Raw genomic sequence first — 21,250 nt, 5'->3', positions numbered from 1 at the left:
TCCTGTAGTGAACCCTCAGGTACCCAATCCCCCAGGGTGAAGTGGTAACCAGTGGTGCTGCGTCTCGAACCACTGCCCTCAGCCTGTCCCACCCACCCCACCCCAAATTATTCTGAAGCAGATCCTAGAACTCAGATTAGTCCAGCTGTAAATATCTGATTAGTTTTTCTCTAAATGAAGAATGCCTTTGAGGGAAAAAAAATCACCACATTATGACACCTGAATACAATCCAAATTCTTGACTGTCATCAGCGATCTGGTCAGTGATTACATGGTTATCATCTCGCTGAGGAGTCTCGTTCGCCCTTGGTTTGAATCCAACTCCACGTGAGGTCTGCCCCCTGCACTTGGTGGTGTCTCCTCCATCCCTTTCAGTCTCTAGTTTTCGCTCTCTGCTTGGTTTTTGACTTGTGATTTATTATTTAAAGAAAACAGAATGCTTTCACGTTTCTTTGTATTACTGCATTGTTTGACTTGGGGAGAGATTGTTTTCAGAAATGGCACTGAGTTTCGTAGAACTGGCGAGATGAAACATAAATTAAACATTAAACAAAACTAGTGAATCAATGGGGAAAACTGAACTTACCTGATAGGAGGATATAATTTGGCAGAAAGAAAGAAATAAAAAATGACCTGATAAATACCATGTCACTCTCTTGGGTTATAAAGATCAGAGAATAATAGCGTTAAAGGGGTCTCCCCGGGTCTGTGCAGTGCAGCCTGGATGTCCCACTGTTCTGTTACACTGCGAGGAGAGCCTGGGGCAGACTTGCAGATTTGGTGTTAAAGGCTTCAGACCTGCTTTGTGAGGAAATAGTAATTTGCATGAGCATCACAGATGGTATCCACTAAGCAGCGTTTTATGGTCATGTGGACAAAACAGAATTTCCTGTTTAATGAGCTTCTATCTTTTAAGTTATTAAAGAAGAACTTTTTAAAAAATTGCTGATTGATAAAGTTGGGAGGTGGAGTACACAGGTCTCAGGCATTTCCCTTCGCCTTTAGTTCAGCTCCTGATGCCCAGGCCAGGGTGTGTGTGTTTCTTGGCACGCCCTTGCCTCTGTGGTGAGGCTGAGCCCTGTCTTCCTCCCCACACCTGAGCATCCCTGGAGGAGAGCAGGTGTGGGGGACACTGGGCACCATTCAGCATTTCCCCCTGGGGGTGGGTGATTGGCTGCAGCCTCGTGGGGTGATTGGACTAGGAACACAGCTGTGTTCTGGGCTTCACCCACCCTTGGGTGTCTGTGTGGCACGTGGACTCTGGTGGGAAGGGGCCCCTGCAGGATCAGGCTGCACAGTGATTCTTCTGTACGTGTTTATAAACATGGACCATTTACAGCAACCGCCCCCCCAGCCCCGAAATGTGTGCGTCTGTGCCAGGATCTGGCAAGTGAGGATTCTGAGCTATCTTAGTATAAAGCTTTCCAGTACAGCACTGTGGAACTTAAACCCGACCATTTTCTGTCCTTTTGGGGATGTTCTTGTCATCTTTTTTCCCTCAGGTAATCTGATTTGTCCATATTTTTAAAAAAGTAATACTCAAATGTAACTTTTGTCAGGGAGGGTGTAGCTCTGTGGTAGAGTTCAGGCTTAGCGTGCACAAGGTCCTGGGTTCAACCCCCAGCACCTCTGTTAAATGAATGAATAAATGAATGAATGAGTGAATAAATCTGTCTATCTAATGCCCCCCTCCAAAAAAGAAAAACAATCACAAGTGTGACTATTGAATAATTTACAGATCCTCAGGTCAAAATTTCCTGTCCTTCTTTGCTTTGTGTTTCCCTGCTTCCCCCGACAAGCATGTGCTTAGTCCAGGTGATCTGCTCTGAGTCCCTCGAGCAAGCTGTTTCTTTCGCTTTGGCTTTTCCTGCCCAGACTGCTCTTCCTCCTCTCATTTCCCATACAGATCTTGTCTGTCACTCTGTCACTTGTCCTAAGTAACACTGTGAAGACCCGGCTCAGGTGTTATCCCTTCTCTGAAAGTGGGATGCTGAGGCCGAGAGCAGCCAAACGGTCAGTTTAAGACACACTTACTCCTGGGAAAAATGAGTCCTGTGCCTTCCCCAGCCTGTGCCGCCAGCTGTCACACTTAGAGCTCTAGCACTGACCTTCACACTTGCATATCCAGCTGCAACGTGACGGCACAGAGAGGTCATCTCAGCTTGTCCACACCCAGAGTGTCCTAGACCTGCATCTGCCATCTTCCCCAACTCTGTCAGTGGAGACTCTGTTCTTCCCCTTCCTCCCGCCCAAAACAACTGTCTTCATCTTCCATCTTCTCATACACCCCCACCCAGCCTGTCAGCACCCCTGGGATCAGATCAGACTCCACCTTGGAAATGTGCCTGGAATGGGACCCCCTTCCCTCCACCCCCACTGCTCCCACTCTGATTCTCACCACCATCATCTCTCACCTGGATTACTGCAGTAGCCTCCTAACTTGTAGCCACCCTCACCCTTGGGTGTGCCCCCCCTCCCCCAGCCCAACACCTGTTTTCTACAAACAGGCCCTTAAAAAACCTCAGATCACGTCAGTCCTCCCCACCTCCCTCCCCATTTTACTGGGAGTGAAACCAGCCCCCCCCCCCCCCCTCTGTCTCTGTCCTCATTCCCCACATTCTTGGCTCCAGCTCTCCTGGCCGCATTGTTACTCTTGGAACCCCTTGGGCATCTGCCCCATGGGCCTTTGCACTCACTCATTACTCCGTGTGGAACACCCTCTCCAGGTCTGGGTGGGTCTGCTGAGACCCACTCTGAGTAGAGCCCTTCCCGACCCCAAGATTGACACATGTTCTGCCCTTCACACTCTGTCCCCCTAAGCCGGCTTCCTTTTCTTCTAGTCCTTAGTATTTGTACTCCTGTTAGTTTTCCATATTGTTCCTCTCCCACCTTGGAGAGAAACTCTGTTTTCCTTGCAGTGGAATTCATTGTGCCCAGAACAATGCCTGGCATATAGTTGATTCTCAGTAAATATCTGTTAAAATGGTCAAATGCATAAGTTCTGTGAAAAACTAGAGTGAAAACACATGAAAATCCCTGAGTTATTTTGTTTGTTTGTTTTGAATTGTTCAAGGTTACAATAGAGTCACTGAAATATACCCATTGCTGCTGCTGAAATACTTGTATGAAGAACTGATGCTAAAAGATTAGGACCACAGGAGAGCACATTTTAAATCTTTGTCTTTTTTTCCCCTCTTCTGTCTCCATGTAGGATTTACAGCTCTTGGAGGATGGAGATCTCACTGTAATAGGAGACCGGGGAACCACCCTGAGTGGAGGCCAGAAAGCCCGCGTCAACCTCGCAAGGTAAATCCGCTTTCAGCTGCCATCTGCCGGGCTCCTCCGTGGTGTCTAGTGATGCTGAGCCCGCCCGCCCCGCTCGCCTCGCTCACCCCACTCGCCCGGCTCACCGGGTGGGGCGCCCTGTGAAGCGGTGTCTCCACCCTTTGCATCACCTCTTGGAATAAGCACTGGTTTGTTGGACGCCAACATGATGCAGAGATGAGATCCACAAAGCATGAAGCGTTCTCCTCCTGACACCTCTTTCCGTTTTCTAGAGCAGTGTATCAGGATGCAGACATCTACCTCCTGGACGATCCGCTCAGCGCAGTGGATGCAGAAGTCAGCAGGCACTTGTTCGAACTGTGAGTTTGCTCCTGTTTTCTATCATTTCTTCCTTCCAGAAACCCTCTAGAGCTCAGGGAGCCTTGTGCTTCAGGGCACTCAGCTCGTTCTGCTCTGGTGTCCCTGTCTCCCCTCCCTTCCCTCCACAGAAGATCCACTGTCTAAAGATTCTGCATAACGATGAGGTGAAGGTAGGAGAACACAGAAGGTGCTTCCAGCGTGTGGAGGAGAGTGGGGTCCGAGCTTTGAGGAGTCGGGAAATAGACAGCAGATTTCGTCCTGCTGCTTACAGCCAGGACCCCGTGGATGGATCCAGACCCCAGGGATAAGAAAGATGATACATAGTTTTAAACTCAAAGAGTGGAACTCTGTTACCTGGTACTTGGCTGTCAGTTCTTTTTCTCCATCATTTGTTCAAGACACATTAATAGGGAAGTTTTCAGAACTGACATAAGATTTATCACTTATCACATATCACAGCAAAGTTTCAGTCATTTAATGTTGTTTCATGAATACTTAGTAGAATTAATCCTTGGGCCCCCAGTGTTCACTTGAATTTGAAACTTGGGATCTAGAGTCTGACTTGAGTCTTGATCTCATTTTTTGTTCCTGGAATTGGTTGACAGTGGCTCTTGTTTGGCCACCAAACCACTGAAGTAGAACAACTCTGATGCTTTTCTGTGTATCCTGTGCCCTAACACGTGCTGACTAACGCCTCTTACGGAGTCTAGACGGGCCTTTTTGAAAGCATCGTGACCTAGCTTTTGCTCAAGCAGCATGCACATCTAACCCATCTTCTAGAGCAGTGTATCAGGATGTTCACCCTGTTAGTTCACCCTGTTAGTTCACCTTGTTAAAGCCAACGAGCCATTCAGGTGCACTTAGTAGAGACCTACTGTGTGCAGTGAGGTCGTTCCCCTTATGGATGTTGTTGTGCAAAACCTCTTATTTCACAAAAGAGGACCGTGAGTCAAGAGCGGAGAAGGACCTACCCTGGGCAGAGTAAGGACGACTGAGGCGTTCAGCTCTCATTCCCGCCTCTAAAGCGTCTGTCTCTAAGGAGGGTTTGTTAAGATGGGAAAAGTTGAGCACACTCAAGGTTTAGAGGGTTTTGCTGCAGGGCAGTAAGTGCTAAATGGGGGAAGTGGCAGTGGTAGGCTTTTAGCTTGCATTGCAAAGGTCCCTGTGCATTGAGCTTGGCGGGAAGTGCCCTGTGAGCCTGTGGGCGGGGAAGGGCTTGTGGAGGCTGAGAACGGGATTCAGTTCCTTTTGCTAAAGGAAGAGTAGAATCTAGCGAAGGTGTAAGGGTGGGAAGAAGCCGGCTTGTGAGAGCAGGAGGCTGGTCCTTGCTGCAGGTTGTAGGGCAGAGAAGCTATTTGGAGATTCTCGCTGGCAGGGCCTGTGTTAGTTCGCTAGGCTGTGTCTGTCCAGGCTGCTCTGACAGGATACCAAGACCGGGCAGCTTATAAACCCTCAATTCTGCAGGCTGGGCAAGTCTAGGCTCAAGGCGCTGGCGGATTTGGTGTCTGGTGAGGGCCCGATTCCCACATCCTCACATGGCAGAAGGGGTGAGGGAGCTGTGTGGGTACCCCCCCCCCCCACTTTTTTTTTTTTTTTTTGGTGAGGATACTGTTCCCATTTATGAAGGCTCTACCCTCATGACGCAGTCACCTCCCATCCACCCCACCTCCACCACCATCACATTGAGGGGTAGTGCTGACTCCTTCGCAGCTTGAGAGAGCAGGGCAGCTGTCACATGGCATGGCCCCCCACTCTCTGATCTGACCCCCCTTTCCCGCCTCCTCCTGCTCGTGACTTGATGAATTTTCCCGTAGAGAAGTACCTATGGCTTGTACTACGTTCAGCGACAGGTCTCTACTGCTGTGACTGAGATTCCCCACCACGCACGCTCCTGGCATCATAGGTAGCCCAACCACTCTCTCCCCAGCGTCCCACCGTGAACTCGCAAATGTCAGCCACCCTGTCTTGTGTGCCTCTGCCCAAGTTCTCCATCACTCTGAGAACAGTTCGTTCTGGCCACTGTGTCCCTGTCATAGGGAGGAGAAAGAGGAAGGTGATCTGATTGCCAAGTACCAATGTGCTTATCACACAGGCTTTCCCAAGTTCTTCCTCACATGGGAGGTGTTTATAAAGTCCTCTCCAACCTTTTAGGTTTAAGGACTTTGGATGTACACGTGATAGATGCAAGCTTGCTAAGATTGTTGTTTGCTAATCAGAACCACATTCTCTGGGGAAACTCAGGGCAGGGAGCACGAATGCAATTTAGGAAATCACTCAGCAGCAACTGGAGAAGGTTCTCAACGAGTTAGAAAATTGGATGGAACAACATGCGATGGAAGATGGCGGTCGTGTCGAGGCTCAGTAATGGGGAGTGTTTGTATTAAAGGTGAATGAATAACATTTCAACTTGCCATTAACGGTTTCCTTTAGTCATGAATCTATATCCAAAGTTATTGAGGTTTTCGAGTTTTACAAGTATGTGTTGCAAACATTAAGGGGGTTCATTCACCTCCAGGAGGTTAGAGGCACTTAGGTGAACTGGTGTCAGTCTTTTCTCTGTCTAGCAGTGGATCCCCTTGTGTTCCAGAGAGCACCCCCCCACACACACATACACACCGACCACCACCTCCTGCGTCATCAGATCTTCAGGTCTGTCCTAACCAGAGCCACACGACTGCCTCTGCAAGTCACCTTCCTGCCCCAGCCCTTCCGCCCTTTGCAGACTCCCCCTCATGTTCAGGGTGTGGCTCCAAGTCCTCCAAAGGGAACAGCGTCTTCGCCATCTGCCCCCACTAGCCTTTCCAGTTCAGATGCTCCTCCTCTGTCCCTGAGTCAGGGGACAGTGTGACTGGGCAGAGAAGGAAGGAGAGTGTTGTGTCCCTGCCTTTCTGTCATGTTCCTGCAAGGGGAGACCGGATCCTTCGGTCACCGCACAGCCCCCACTGGGTGGTACTTGACCACTTATGTGTCTCCCCACCCCCGCTAAGCGGTGAATGCACAAACTTGCCTTAAGAGGTCATGTTCTGTCCCCAGACCCCTACACCTGCTGCTCTTCTTCCAAAGATCTTTCTCTCAGATGGTCTCAGCACCCCTGTGTCACCCCCTCTAAGACAGCACCCCCCCCCCCCCCCTTCTGAGCACACATCAGAGCCGACAATGCATTTTCTATACCCCTTCCGGGTTTCTCCCTGGACTCCATGCAGGGTATTGTCTGCTTTCTTCATCTGTGGCTCTGTTTTTGGCAAATAAAACATTTGGGGTTGTTCCATCTTGGACTTAGCAACACATCAGATTTGATTAACTTCCACCTTTAGGGATTATTGACAGGTAATTTTGAATTAGGAGAAACAACTGCATTAAAAGCTTTAGTGCTAAGTCTGAAGAATGGTTTTCTCAGTCAAGAACCTTAGTTCTGAAAGCTGAGCTAAGACATGTCAAAAGGGAAGAATGAATCCTTTCAGACTTAGTGAGTGGGATTGCTGGGTCATATGGTAAGTCTGTTTTTAGTCCTTTGAGGAATCTCCATACTGTCTGCCATAATGGCTGCACCAAACTGCATTCCCACCAGCAGTGTAGGAGGGTTCCCTTTTCTCCACACCCTCTCCAGCATTTGCCATTTGTGGACTTTTGAATGATGGCCATTCTGACTGGTGTGAGGTGATACCTGATGGTTATGTGTCTGCATCCTTGCTTCTGATCACAGGCCCAATGTACAAAAGTCTCCTTAGGGCTTGTCTGTCCTGAGCTGAAAGCACACAACCGCTTGTGGGTTTGGGAGGAGTGGGGAAGGGAGCTAACATTTGCTGAGCAGGTTAGTGCTTTTAGTTCTCAGAACACATGGATGAGTTGTCATTGGCCTTGTCTTGAGATGAAGAAACTGAGGTTCCGAGAGGTTTACTAGCTGGTCTGACGTTGTCAGGTTAGTAAGAAGGATTTGAGCTGCAGTCTTGTGTGTCTGGATCCCCCTGTCTGATTCACTCAGCAGGTTGGGCTGTGGCTCTTCTTCCTGAGATTTGCCCTATGAGGGACTCGGGCACTCAGAGCATGTGCCTGGAGCCCTGCCTGTGGTCACCTGGGCCCTGTGCCCGGCTACTCACTTCTCCAGAGGGGTTGTAGACCCTTGTGGGATGGGACTGGGGCTGAGTTCCTGGGTGTCTACATTTAAAATGTAGGAGCAGTTTGAGGGGTTAGTATAAAGAAAAACTGAAGGTTGAATACTGAGGGGATCTTGGCCAAAAGAATTTGGTGTGTCTTTTGAGCTTTTAGGTGATTTCCAGCATTTTGGGTTTTCATTTCTTATTTTCATACTCAAAGATTTTCAGGTTTTTTTGGTTTTTTTTAAATTGAAGTACAGTCAGTTACAGTGTGTCAATTTCTGGTGTACAACACAATCATGCATATACATACATATATTCCAAAGATTTTTAGTTTTGATGAAAGAACATTTGTCACCCAGTGGAACTGGGAATGTAGAGACTGACTAAGGTCCTGCTACCATTCATTTTCTATCTAATATTTTTGGGGAAGAAAGGTCTAGAAAACAGAGTCTGGCAAAGGTTACTGAGAAGCTACTATGTACATCATAAATAATCACCTTGGACACTGGCTAAGAAAAATGCCCACACTTTATATGACGTAGACCTGTCCTGTTCCCTTCCCACAGGGAGACAGAACAGTTAGCATTTTAGTTCAGTCTGGGCTTGAAGTCTCAGTATTGCTCAGTCGTTTTCCATCATGAAATATACAAATAACTGTTAAGATGAGTATTTGAAAAATAAACTTAGCAGTTGGTGGCCCTCTCGCTGGACTGTTTTTAGACTTTCTTAGTGGAGCTAGACTCGAGTTTGCTGCGGATGTATTCGAGAACCTGGTTGGATTCATTCATTGATCTGTATTTGTATTTAATTTGTATTTATATTCAAACTGGTATTTAAACTACCGGTTTTTGACTGTCGTGTTGTCTTTGTCTCATTATGTTTTCAAAATACGTGTTTTCAGTTTGGCGCAGCCCCGTTGATGTCCTTTTGCTTTCTGTCCCTTTTACGTTTGTAGGTGTATTTGTCAAGCCCTGCACGGGAAGATCACAATCTTAGTGACTCATCAGTTGCAGTACCTAAAAGCTGCAAGCCAGATTCTGATATTAAAAGATGTAAGTAATTTCTAGAAGTCTGTGGAAATTGCTAGCACTCCGGTGTGTTTAAGGACAGGCCTCCCTGCAGGTCATAGTCACCACCCTCCTTCCTTAGTTTCATGTCCCCTTCTTCTCAGTCCTGGTACTTGTGCCTTTGAAGATGAATCCAAAGACATGTGGAAATGTCACTCAATGCCATAAAACCCCTAAAGTATGTAAAACTGCTACCAGAGACTGACTGAACTACCACTGCTTAGTGAAATTTGTTAAGGATAATGGTGCTATTTTATTTAGAACTTTTTGTTTTTCTCGTCCATGACTTGAGTCAAAGTGTGTTATTTGGAAATTAGAGTTACTAAGATATGTTTGTGCCATGTGATTGTCATAGACAGCTTGCTTAAAGAGCATCTTCCATTAATACTAGAGGTGAGGTTGGGTAGCCGGGCAGCTCTGGCCAGGGACGCCTACTCTCTTTGTACAGGTGTTTGCCGGTCTCACTGTGCAGGTCTTTTAATGAGCCCAATATGTGTGGGATGGTGCAGCAGTAGGACAAGGTCCTGCCTTCATGGGGCTTCTGTACTTCTTGGGAGAGATGCACTGAGAGAGACAGGGCTGGGGGCTTGCATCCTGGTGGCCTCCCTGTGAGGTGTTGCCTCGTGGGGCCTGAGTGACTGGAAGGTGCGGGCCACGCAATCCCCCGGGGGAGAGGGTGGAAGGCAGAGGGTCCCAAGGAAGGAGCTGACCTGGCGAGCTGGAGGAGGGGCAGGAAGGCCAGCGTGTCTGAGGCAGAGTGAGCAGGAGGACGTGCCCGGGGCTGGTCTCCGAGCCGTGGGCAGCAGGCCTGGAAGTGGGGTGGAAGCCACCGGACGGTTCAGAGCCAGAGGAACAGTGTGATCTGATGCATGATTTTAAAGATCCCTCTGAGGTTCACTGGAGGGGCGACAGCAGAAGCAGTTTGAGGTCTTAGTAAAGTTGAGAAGACAGAAGTATGGGCGTAAGCTAGTGTATTGGTATCTAGAGCTTCTCTAACAAGTACCGCAAACTGGGTGGCTAAAAACAACAGAAAGTCATCTTCTCACCGTTGTGACTACGGGTCTGCATCAGGGTGCTGGCCGGGCTGTGCTGTCACTGAAGGCTCTAGGGGAGAGCCCTTCCTTCCAGCTTCTGGCGGCCTCCGGCCTGCCTGGTGCTCCTTGGCTTCCAGCTGCAGCGCTGTGCTCTCCGCCTCTGTTGTTCCATGGCCATCACCTCACTGTCTGTCTGGGTTTGTCCTCTTGGATGTGGGGTCACTGCACTCTGATGTGACTCCATCTTAACTTGACTACATTTACAAAGACACTGCTTCAAAATCAGATCACACTTACAGCTACATGTTTAGGGCTTGAAGATCTCTTTGTGGAACCACCATTCAGCCTCCAGCACCGAGCATGGTTTGGGGTGGGTTGGAGGTTTGTGAGAATTTTTCAGACTTGGTTTGATTCCCCACATTTGCTTTTGTGCCTCAGCACCCTGACATCCAACCCTGGTCTGTTCCAGTAGACCCTTGGTCAGATCCCTCACCTATGAACTTAATTGCTGCTCTAAGGAAAGTTATTAAAATGCAGATCCTTCACTCATTCGGGGTTGGGGATCTCAGGTTCTTCAGAATCGAGAAGAATGAATTTCCCGTGCAGAGGGTGATACTAGTGTGGTGAACCCCAGCATCGGCAGTGCTCACCGTCACTTAGGCGGGAGAGTGACCTGTGTAGCCAGTCCCTAGGTGTGTCAGGGGCCCCTTATTCTTTCGAGGACATCACCCCCTGTTTTAGTACCAGCAAAACAGCCATCTCTCCACCCATGAGCACTGCTGAAAGAGATGGATGCCGTCCTTACTGCTGTCTGGCCCCTCTCTTACAACAGAGAGGGGATGGCTGTCCCCTTGTCCCCTTGGGATTGTCAGTGCTTGGCTGTCTCTGTCGTGTCCTTGTGCATCTTACACATACGAAGTGGAAAGTGGTAATTTCATTTAATAAGGTGGATGAATTTTGCCTCCCAAGCGGAGCAGACAGGATACTGTTCAATTCCGCAGTGTCAGTCGGTGCCCACAGGCTTCACTGACTTTCTCCCCGTGGACCTTCTCGGGCGACAGAATGAGCGGAGGCACCAGCTAGGGCCCTGGGCCACCTTCTTCCACCTGACCTGCCTTCACCAGAGTTTTGTATCCTGGGATTTTTTCCCTAATGTTGTGTTAGACACTGAGTTCATCTGCTGAGTCTTGTTTATAGGATGAGAAGGTCATGAAAACATCTGCACGTTATTGTGTATAACTTTCTAAGGAGAGGAAGCTGTGTAGCGACATGTCACACGTGTTAGGAGAACATGGTTAGACTGGCTGTAGCATAAGTGGTTTGCTGCTTTGGGGGCAGCCTGGTTGGGTGTTTGTCATTCGTTGTTCTTCACATTTCCTCGGATTTGAGGGCACTGGTTCCTGCTTAGGTTTTGATTTGCTGGCGTGGGCTGCCAGGACTTGAGAGCCACCCCCGTCTCATGGCATCCTTGTTTAGTTACTTTAACAGGTGGAATTCTGAATTTTGGGAATTTCCTGAGTTTGTGGGGAAGTTGTGAAGACCATCAAGTCTCCACTCTTGGCCGGGGCTAGTGCTGTCCCAGCAGGGGGCGTGACACTGTGACAGTGTTCACTGAATATTTGTTGAGTGACCGTTACCTATGCAGGTGACCTTGTTCCCACTTCCGTGTCAAGTTTAACTTTCTGTCCTGGAATATCCTCCCCAACTGACTGTTTTTAAAGTTTTGCTTGTCACATGAGCGTTATTTCAATTTCCATGTTGTCTAAAACTGCTGATCCTTCCACCAAGCTCTGTACCTTTTGCTCCCCAAAATGCCCGTGGTAGTTACGTCAATGGCCCCCACTTTTAAACACAGGGTTCCACATTTCTTTCATATCCCCCAGCCCCTACCGCAGGGTTTGATAGGGAACAGAATGCTCAGTTCTTTGTCAGGTAGAACCAAACTACATTTGTCAACCAGAATTCCAAACCTGAGGATCACTTTTTTTAATGAAAATCATAATTTAAGACCAGATACCTACTCTTGGTTAGTATTTAATTTAGATTAATATTATCAAATGCAAATACACACCTATCAAATTCTTTATTTTTATTTTAGGGCGAAATGGTGCAAAAGGGAACTTACACTGAGTTCTTGAAATCCGGGGTAGATTTCGGGTCTATTTTGAAGAAGGAGAATGAGGAGGCTGAAGCCTCCGCAGCCCCCGGAACTCCCACTCTGAGGAATCGGACGTTTTCCGAGGCTTCGATTTGGTCTCAGCAGTCTTCCAGGCCCTCATTGAAAGATGGCACTCCGGAGGGCCCGGATGTGAGTTTCTCCCCCTGCAGCGTGCCCTGGGCCGCCCACCCTTCATGGCCTCGTGGACCCTCAGTCTGCTCCGCTCGTGACATCTTTGCTTGTCCCAAAGTAGACTCTAAGATTACTTGGCCTCCTTATTCGATGGAATTGGTAGAATTAAAAGAGTGTGACGAGAGCCAGCCTGACTGGGGTTCTCCTCCGGGTGTGGGGTGGAGGGTCTCAAGGAGGTCAGTAGCCGGTGAACCCCTATAAATTCCTGGCTGTTTGTGGCTCCAACTGAGGTTTAATTTGAAGACCCCATCGTACTGAGTCCAGCTGCGGCCCTCATTCAGTCAGCTATTTTTCCTGTATGTTGGAATGTTCTGGCGCTGCGGGCGACTGGTGGGTATGATTTTGCCTCGTCACGTGGTTTGTGATCGGCCAGAGGTAGCATGGCAAAGCCTCTGACACACAGCAGGCACTTCGGTGCTCGTTCTGGGCTTCCGTTCTTACCATTCTAGTCTGAGAGCCACATCTTATCTACCTTGAATCCCCAGTGGCAGCACAGAGCCCAGGACATCTTTGGCTCATGTGACTGTAATGTATTCTAAGCCCTCCAGACAGAATTGCAGAAATGCACTCGGTCTCCCCTAAGAACATGCACAGGTGTTCCTCGCTATCCAAACCCTCACTGTCCAAACCCAGGAGCCTGGGTGACTCTGATATGTATTCAGATTTAATCCCTCACATTCCAAACTCAAGAATCACTCTCCGAAATTCAGGAGCCAAATACATTCGGATCCTGTGCTCTTCCTTGGTATCCAAACACTCTTTATTCAAACAGCTGAAATTGCTGTTTGAACTCAGTTTACTATACACTACTAATATTTTGAGCCCTTATTGTGTATTAAATAGTTTCCACCACTGAGTGACAGAAATAATCTACAGGGGTATATTAGCTCCATTTCGTATATTATCTTGGAACAAGCTTCTGCCTTAATACAGAATTTATATCAGGTATGTTGTATGTGTTCTGCAAATCATATTGTTCTATTTTAAGCAAAGTCATGCAATGATGAATAACCTTGCAGCAATAATGTTTCCTTATTTCTGATAGATTCCTAAAAGTAGGATTGTTGGGTCCAGGGGCACATGCATATATGATGTGGCTGGGTATTTCCACACCGTCTCCATCAGAGATGGACCATTTTGCACTCCTATCAGTGTATGAGATGTGTCTGTTCTCCCACAGCTTTGCAATAGAGGGCATTGTTGTAGTTTTGAAATTTGGGGGTTCATTATTTAATATTTGGTCTCACTGCAATTTCCTTCCTAGACTGAGGATATACAAGTTACACTGCCAGAGGAGAGCCGTTCAGAAGGAAAAGTTGGTTTTAAGGCCTATAAGAATTACTTCACAGCTGGGGCACACTGGTTTATCATCATTTTCCTTATTCTTCTAAACATTGCAGCTCAGGTAAATAGGACATTTATTTTTTTATTTGTGTGCTAAGGTTGACATTTATAGTACTATTTATGCTGTTTTAATTTTGTTGTTATTTTTAATATTAAGAGATACATTTCAAAAAATTGGCTCATGAGATTGAAGGATCCCGCTGAGTGAATTTGAAATCTAAAAGGCAGTCCTGTAGGCTGGAATCTCAGGCAGGGGCTGACAGTGTAGTTCTGAGGCCAAATTTCTTCCTTCTCCCGGAAGCCTCAGACTTTGCTGTTAGGGCCTTCGCCTAACTGGGCGAGGCCCACCACATTATTGTGGCTAATCTCCTGTGCTGAAGTCCGATAACAGACATGAACCACATGTACAAAATACCTTCACAGCAATATTTTGGTTTTTGATTCAATCCCTAGAGACTGGCCTGGCCAAGCTGATGCATAAAACCGACCATTATAGTACCCCTCAAGGTTTTTTTCCTTTGGGAAAAAAACCCAACATTTATAATATTATTGCATTTTGCAGCCCACCTGAGTTGCACTGAAACACGTGATCTGTGGGGAGCAAAAGAAGTGATGTGTACAGGTGTCTCATGAGCAGGACAGATTTTCGAGGAAAAAAAGGATGTCTTTTAAAAAAGATTTTAAAGTGTCATATGCACTCCCCTTCCCTGCATTTATCTGGGACGTGGGGCTTGGCGCAGACCTGAGCCGGAGGGACCGCCTCTGTTTTCTGGCGGAGCCTTTGCATCCCCCAGGCTCTTGAGTGGGAGTCTGAGGGGGTCGGGGATGTCAGTCAGTGATTGATTGATTGTTGTTTCCCTGTTCTAGGCTTCCTATATCCTTCAGGATTGGTGGCTCTCATACTGGTGAGTGATTCCTGGACCCAAAGTGGTGTGAAACCTACAGAAAGCATCATTTTCCCTCGCAGTTAGGGGAGACGTGGGGCTTGTTCAGCTTCCTCTTCTGATCCTCACATAGTTTCCCTGAAAAAAAATTCAAGTTCTGCTCGTGGAGTGTGACCCTCCCCTGGTCTCTCCTCCTGATGTCTGACCCTTTGCAGCATCTTTACAGATGATTTGGGGATCCGAAAGTCATGATTAGTTTGCATTTTTATAAGGTAGAGGGACAGAGCCCTGTGAGCTGAGAACCACTTTCCAGGATAAAACACGTCTTCCAAATTGAGGTTAAAATTTTTAAAAAGTATTTATCTCGGTTCCCATCTATAGCATATTTTCTTTTCCTGTTCCATAGGGCGAATCAACAAGGAGCCCTGAACATCACTGTAAATGGAAAAGGAAACGAAACTGAGAAGCTTGATCTGAACTGGTACTTGGGGATTTATTCAGGTACAGTTGAATCATCTGGTTTCTTACATGCTAGTCTGAGGTGCTTACAGCAAGCCTGTGTGAGCAACTAGGGCTTCCAGGAGTAATTCAGTGATGTCTTAGCAGAGTAAGAGTCTGAGTCGCATTTACTTGGTGAATTAATTAGAATAATTATTTTTAAAATCTACTAGAAGAAAGAGGGTGAATGAAGACTCTTAATTTGCTCTGTACTGGATTTTGGAAGTTAAACCAGGATTGAGCGTTCAGAAAACCAGCCACTGGAAATATGTGGCTATTGTCTATTCTAATAGGTTGCTTTAGCTAAATCTTCTATCATTATATGGATGGGCAAGGGGATTAGAAACGGATCCCCACCCTGTGTTTCGGATTGTTCCAATTCTGTCTGAATAAACCTTGGCTTTTATTGAACTTGGTTGAAATCCTCTGGCAGCAAGAGCCCCATATGAAAAGCATTATTCCCTCGCAGGTGTGCAGAGCGCCCCGTCCCACACTGCTCGTCTCTTGGGCTTCACTACCTACCTAGGACAGAAGCTAAGCAGGGAGAATCCCAGTGTCTGGGAATTGGGATTCTTATTTTGAGATCGCAATGTTACCGCATCCCGATCGGTGTGATTAACATCTGGCTTGCCAGGCTAATATTAACCTGGCTCTCTGTTTTCATAGGAGTGCTTAGAGTATATGTGGTGTTACATACTTTTTAAAGGAAATCCTCATCTAAAATTTTAAATATTCCCACAGGAACTCTCCTCTTTCCTAAAGACAAAGTGAGTTATATCATTTTAAGAACTCACTCACTGAAATCTGGTGTTTATTTTGTTGATTACTTGCTACAGTACCTAAATCTGTTAGCTGTGCCCCTTCTGATGGGTGGACCAGATGGGACTGAGAGGAAGAAGGAAGGGATTCTGTTACACATTCATATAGGATGGCGGGGTAAGGGGAAATGCCTGTTGATGGAACTGAGGCATTTGAACAACTTTCTGAATTTAATTAACAGTGATGCAGGGGAGAGCAGTACCTGATGGAATATTTATTATAGAAGTTATATCCACTGTGTTTAGCAGCGTGAGTTCAAGAAACGTTACGTGGGTTATTTTAAGTTTTATGTATACAGTAGGTACTCATTTATGTCATCAACAAAATGTAGTTTTAATGATTATGTTCATTTAGGAATGTTTTGTGCATATAAAACAGAAGTGAGTTGCTCATTTAGATTAATTATGTCAAAATATAAGTTGTGTTTTCTTGTGATTCAGTTAAGATTAGATTATCTGCTTGCAAATTAATGGGATATTTTTATATTCGTTAAAGGGACTTGGGCTTTGTCTACACGGAAATGGTAGTAAATCATTTCTCCTGTTCCCCATTAATTCACATGCTGTTCACAAAGCACACCTCACTTTTAGATTATGAAACACGTTGTAAATAGCCAGATTTGAAATTCGAAGGGAAGATTTACTTTTTATAGTTATCCTTTTCTGAGTTTTTAGTAGAACTTGAAATTGAAGATAAGTGATTTTATATTTTTCTTTTTAAATGTATCTTGTGAATACATTGCATTCTGATAGAATCCGGTTGCTTTATGGAATGAACTGCATAATAGCTTCATAAACTACCTGACGTGTCCTACCATCACTGAAGAAAGGTCAGAGATCTTGTGTTGTCTGAGTAACACTTCTTTGTTTCAGGTTTAACTGTCGCTACCGTCCTTTTTGGCCTGGCCAGATCTCTGTTGGTTTTCTACGTCCTAGTTAGTTCTTCACAAACTTTGCACAACAAAATGTTCGAGTCCATTCTGAGAGCTCCGGTGTTGTTCTTCGATAGAAATCCAATAGGTAAGTCAGATACAAAGTTTCTCAGTAAATATGTTTTAACATACACTTAGACCCTGATTAGTTTTTGGTATTTGAAAATGGAGGAGATGGTTGGAAGAAAATCACTGTTTGTGTTGATTCATTTTCTACCAAAAGCTTCACTGATATTTTTCTCCTACCAGAGAAAATCTGAATACAGGAGCATTTAAGCTTTTATTCCAAGTTACGTGTGTGTAAAGATAAATGAACATTAATGTTGCAGAATGATTTAGGAATTAATTAGTTGTGTGGCTTATGAAACATCCTGCATTTGATGCAAATGTGGTTAAATGTCATTGCTAAAATATGGGCTGTATTACATAGCATTAAGCTAGGTTGTCCTCTAGGAAGGACCTTCTTGCAAGGAATCTCCCTACTCAAGATGGACTGTGTTTCTTTCATTGCCCATGCATTTCTGGAAACATAGATTCTTGGCATGTGCCCCGACTATAAGATTTAAGTAAAATGGTAACAAAAAATTACTAAAGACCCAAGCTGGGTGAAATGTAAAGATCCTCTTGAATAAAGTTATATTGTGCACTTTTGATTCCGTAGAAGAGGCTTTGTGGTACTTGGCAGGTGGACCTTGAGTAGTAAGTTTCTCGATCTGAGTGCACCTGAAGGTTTTCCAGTGGTTGATTCCTCCTTGAGGCCTTTGACATATCTTGTCGTGGAAGGTAGCCTCCTGACCTGGGTTTCTATGAAGAGTTAGTTCATCAGCCTACATGCCGGCTCTGTTCAGTTGTTTAGACTTGTGGTGAGGCCCAGGGCGGGCTTGTCTTTCAGGTGGTGATTGACAGGACCTGTTGAGACAGGGCGCTGGGCTGGAGAGAGCTCGGGGTGGCCTTGGCCTGGCCCTCAGTCGCCCTGTGACTGAAGTGGCGGGCGGTGCTGAGCTGGCAGATCTCAGGGCAGGGTGCTGTCATGGCTAGAGGTAGGGACTCTCGAGCCACCTGTCTGGGTTCACCCCGCTCTTAGTTACTCATGGTAACGCCTGGTTATAGTTACATTTATACCCACGTGCTGGTTACTTAATTCCTCTGTGAAGATTAAATGTGACTGGCTTGTAGGAATTTATTCAACACGTGTTGTTTAGTCTGGGCACCGAGTGGAGCGCAGGATGGTGGACTGCAGAGGCCCACACATTCCGTCTTATTACATACTATGAGGTTGCTGCATTTTGCTGGTAATCTGAAAGCTGCAGTCCTAAAGATGGGAGCATTAAGTGGGCCTGAATTTCTGTTATCACAGCCTCTGAATGCTGGTGACCACGGTTAACCAGGCTTTTCATATTCAAGACCTCAAGGCTTCTCCAGACGCTGATGTATTTATTATTCAAGGATTTGGGGCAAAGTTTAAATCTTCAAGGTCACTAATGTTTGAGCAGCAAGCACACCAGAGTTTATCTTGTCTCCCCCGTCCTAGATCTATTAGCAGAAATTCATTCCTTCAAGAAAATAGAAGCCCAAATAAGTACTCTAAAGATAAGTCCAGTTTGCCTAAAACGTTTAGGGGTCATGAATTATTTACTCTTTCAATGGTAGATTTAAAACATTCATTTTTGGGGGGCGGGGGGGGAACCTGAAAAGAAAATATATGCACGTATGTATGTATAAGTGAACTACTGTGCTGTACATCTGAAACTGTCACAGCATTGTAAATCAAGTATACTTCAGGCTTTATGTGGGAGATGTTAAATGTCCATTTGGATAAAAATTTTTGTATTTTTTACAGTGGGAAAAACAAGCCATAGGAATGATTACGCCTCATCATCAATATTAATTGACTGCAGACTCGAATGGTTATATAATTACAAAAAATTCCTGTCTACAGTAGAGAGGTAGACATGCTGTTTTCCCTTCTCATCTTTCGTCCCAGGTCCTCCTGCATTTTGCTAATCACTGTGGGACCCTTGACACTTATGCTGAGAAGCAGGCCTTCAGGGGAGGGTCCTGAAACGCCAGCTGTCCTACCGAAGTCCCAAGTTCACTTACATGCTTGTGAAGCAGAAGGGCAGAGTCAGGTTGCAAAATGCATGTTTCTCCTGAATGGTAGTTTCTCTGCTTGCAGTTTAGTCCTCCTGGAGAGCTGATCTGTCTCTCCAAACTCCGTGGCTAAGTTACTCTTCATTTTGAACCCATGTATGGTTAAATGAAGTTTACTTAGTTTGTTTATATAGTGTGATACCATATTGCCTACTGGTGTTTCATAACCCGATAAATCTTAAACTTTTTGGATAAAATTTTCATCAACTAGTGTGTGGTCTTAGAATGGCAAAAGCAAGGTTTCTTTTCTCCTTTTTACCTTCTTCCCTTTTTCTCATTGATTTATCTTTGTTGTGCTCTGTCCTTTGATGGATGTATTTTGGTAGTGATATTGTGCATGTTTATTGCAGATTTTCTGGAGCCCTGACATTTCCTACATGTTTTGATTGCAGCAGGAGTTGAGTCTGCCTTTTTGAAGGTGGTCAGTTATAGTAGTCTGTGTTCTTCTGGCCGCGTCTACCTGCTCCTAATCAACCTTTGTTTTCTAACACCAGAACCCTGATCACTTCTATCAGATCTTAATACATGGGTGACACAAATTCCAGGTCAACAGTAAATCTTTTAGAAATTCACAGGTGAATTCTATTTTAAATCCAAGTTGTTGTTTTACTGACTATATCTGGCACAAGAGGGCAGCATGATCTACATTATTTCAGGGATATAATGTAAGGATATAATGTACCTTATTGCCAACATCCTATTTTTATTTTAACGCTTTCTTGGAAATTCTATTTTTATCGCTTTGTATTTTGTAGTGTTGATAGGGACTTTTAAAAGCATTATCCTGGTTTATTACGTTAAACCATTAACCTCTTTATTAAAGAATCACTCCCAAGTGTTGTCCTGGAATGTCTAGCATTTTAAACAAAGTTATTTGGATTTGCTAATTGCCACCTTTATCCCCGGGTAACTGCAATAGGCTGCTGCTGATGTCTTGCCTGGATGCCTTTCAATTCCTGAAGGGTTGAATATGGTTGCTTGTAGGGCCTGAGTCCAATGTGAGTTTCAGGAGAAATGTGAGCGCAGCCTTCCGTTCTCTCGCACACCATCAGAGTCAGCAGGAGCCATTTACTCTCATCCAGTCCCTAGAATGTCACCCTTTGTTTTTGGTGAGAAGATGGGAGGGTAGTTGTCCTGTTTGTTCTTGCCTAATTATGGTGACATAACACTTGGCTGAGTACATGGACTGTAATGTATTTCAGATAAATATTTGTTTATTTGGTTTCAATTTATTAATTTGGCCTTAAGAAAGCGAGCCCCGGGTTCCGGGACCTGCTGTGTTTATTCTCTCAGGGAAATGCAAAGTTCACTGGGTCAGGGCCGGTATGTTCATGTTCGTACTACTGATTTCACTGCTGAGAGTGTGTGTGTGTTCACTTATTTATGCATACAGTGGGGAAAAAAGGTACAAATTTATATCCTTAATTTTCCTGTACAAATCAAATTAAGTTAGAGAGAATGCACTGTAAGAAGAGAAAAAGAAATGTACTTTTTGCTTTTCTTTTTTTTTTTTTTAATGGGGGGTAAGTAGGTTTGTTTGTTTATATTTGGAGGAGGTACTGGGGATTGAACCCATGGCCTCGTGCATGCTAAGCATGCGCTCTACCACTTGAGCTATACCCTCCCCCTAAGAAATGTACTGTTTGGGGTCATTTTAATTTTTCTGGTGGAGGGTGCTTATGCCTGTTGGGGTGCAGAATAGGAAGGGTAGGACCTCTACTTTAAGGGAAAACATATTCTTGTGTCCTCCCTAATGAAAAATCTAGAATTGCACTAAGGATGAAGATTCAATTTGACTGAGTGGGAAGTGAGGCTCTGGAGATTTCACACATGTAAAACACCCCAAACTGGGCTGTGCGATGTGTGGGAGTTGAGCGCTGGGGCGAGGACGAGGTGGTAAGGGTGTGAACTGTGGTTCTGTTTCTTGCACGTGGACTGGGACTTCTTAGCCTCCACTGCAAGTGTGTAATGATGTCACGGGGAAGAAGAAAGTTAATTGAAAGCAACACGGTGAGCTCTTTGTACTGTCAGGATGCCCATCTTGCTCTGTACTATTTATAAAATCAGTTGTCAACAGAGCACTGCCTTGCTGGAAAAGAAGAGTCATCAGTAGCGAAGAATAATAATTGCAGGGATGCCCGTCTGTTTATTCAGTGCAAATGACCACTGGGGTTAGTGCTAAATGCGTATTTTTAACAAGTATAATATTTCAGCACTGTCAAAATTACCTTGACGATAATAGGCCTGTGAAATTATAGCTCTATAAGTTAGGAGGTAAGAGGGCTCTGCTTAACACACGTTAATCTGTGCCTGTTCACACAAGTGATTCTGCTGAGCAGGTAGCATGTTAGAACAAGAAATACCGGTCCTGAAGCCTCTGATTTATGGTAGGTGTTGTTTTGACACAGCATCATTGAGACGATTTACAAG

At 45.5% G+C, this 21,250-nt stretch overlaps 1 protein-coding gene across 4 annotated transcripts in view; it reads left to right on the top strand.

The window, feature by feature from the left end:
* The window catches only part of ABCC4 (ATP binding cassette subfamily C member 4 (PEL blood group)), a 190,080-nt gene that overhangs the window by 78,639 nt on the left and 90,191 nt on the right, over positions 1-21,250 (top strand). For all 4 annotated transcript variants that reach the window (XM_010959689.3, XM_045520173.2, XM_074378420.1 and 1 more), the window contains 8 exons: positions 3,212-3,306; positions 3,558-3,644; positions 8,698-8,794; positions 11,942-12,151; positions 13,458-13,598; positions 14,405-14,442; positions 14,828-14,922; positions 16,611-16,757. In XM_010959689.3, coding sequence (XP_010957991.1) covers positions 3,212-3,306; positions 3,558-3,644; positions 8,698-8,794; positions 11,942-12,151; positions 13,458-13,598; positions 14,405-14,442; positions 14,828-14,922; positions 16,611-16,757 — 910 coding nt within the window. The remainder of the gene's footprint in view (positions 1-3,211; positions 3,307-3,557; positions 3,645-8,697; positions 8,795-11,941; positions 12,152-13,457; positions 13,599-14,404; positions 14,443-14,827; positions 14,923-16,610; positions 16,758-21,250) is intronic.

The sequence above is a fragment of the Camelus bactrianus genome, chromosome 14 (assembly GCF_048773025.1).
Source record: "Camelus bactrianus isolate YW-2024 breed Bactrian camel chromosome 14, ASM4877302v1, whole genome shotgun sequence".
Lineage (NCBI taxonomy): Eukaryota > Metazoa > Chordata > Mammalia > Artiodactyla > Camelidae > Camelus > Camelus bactrianus.
Note: the sequence above shows the minus strand (reverse complement) of the source record. Positions and strands in the feature narration are given on the sequence as shown.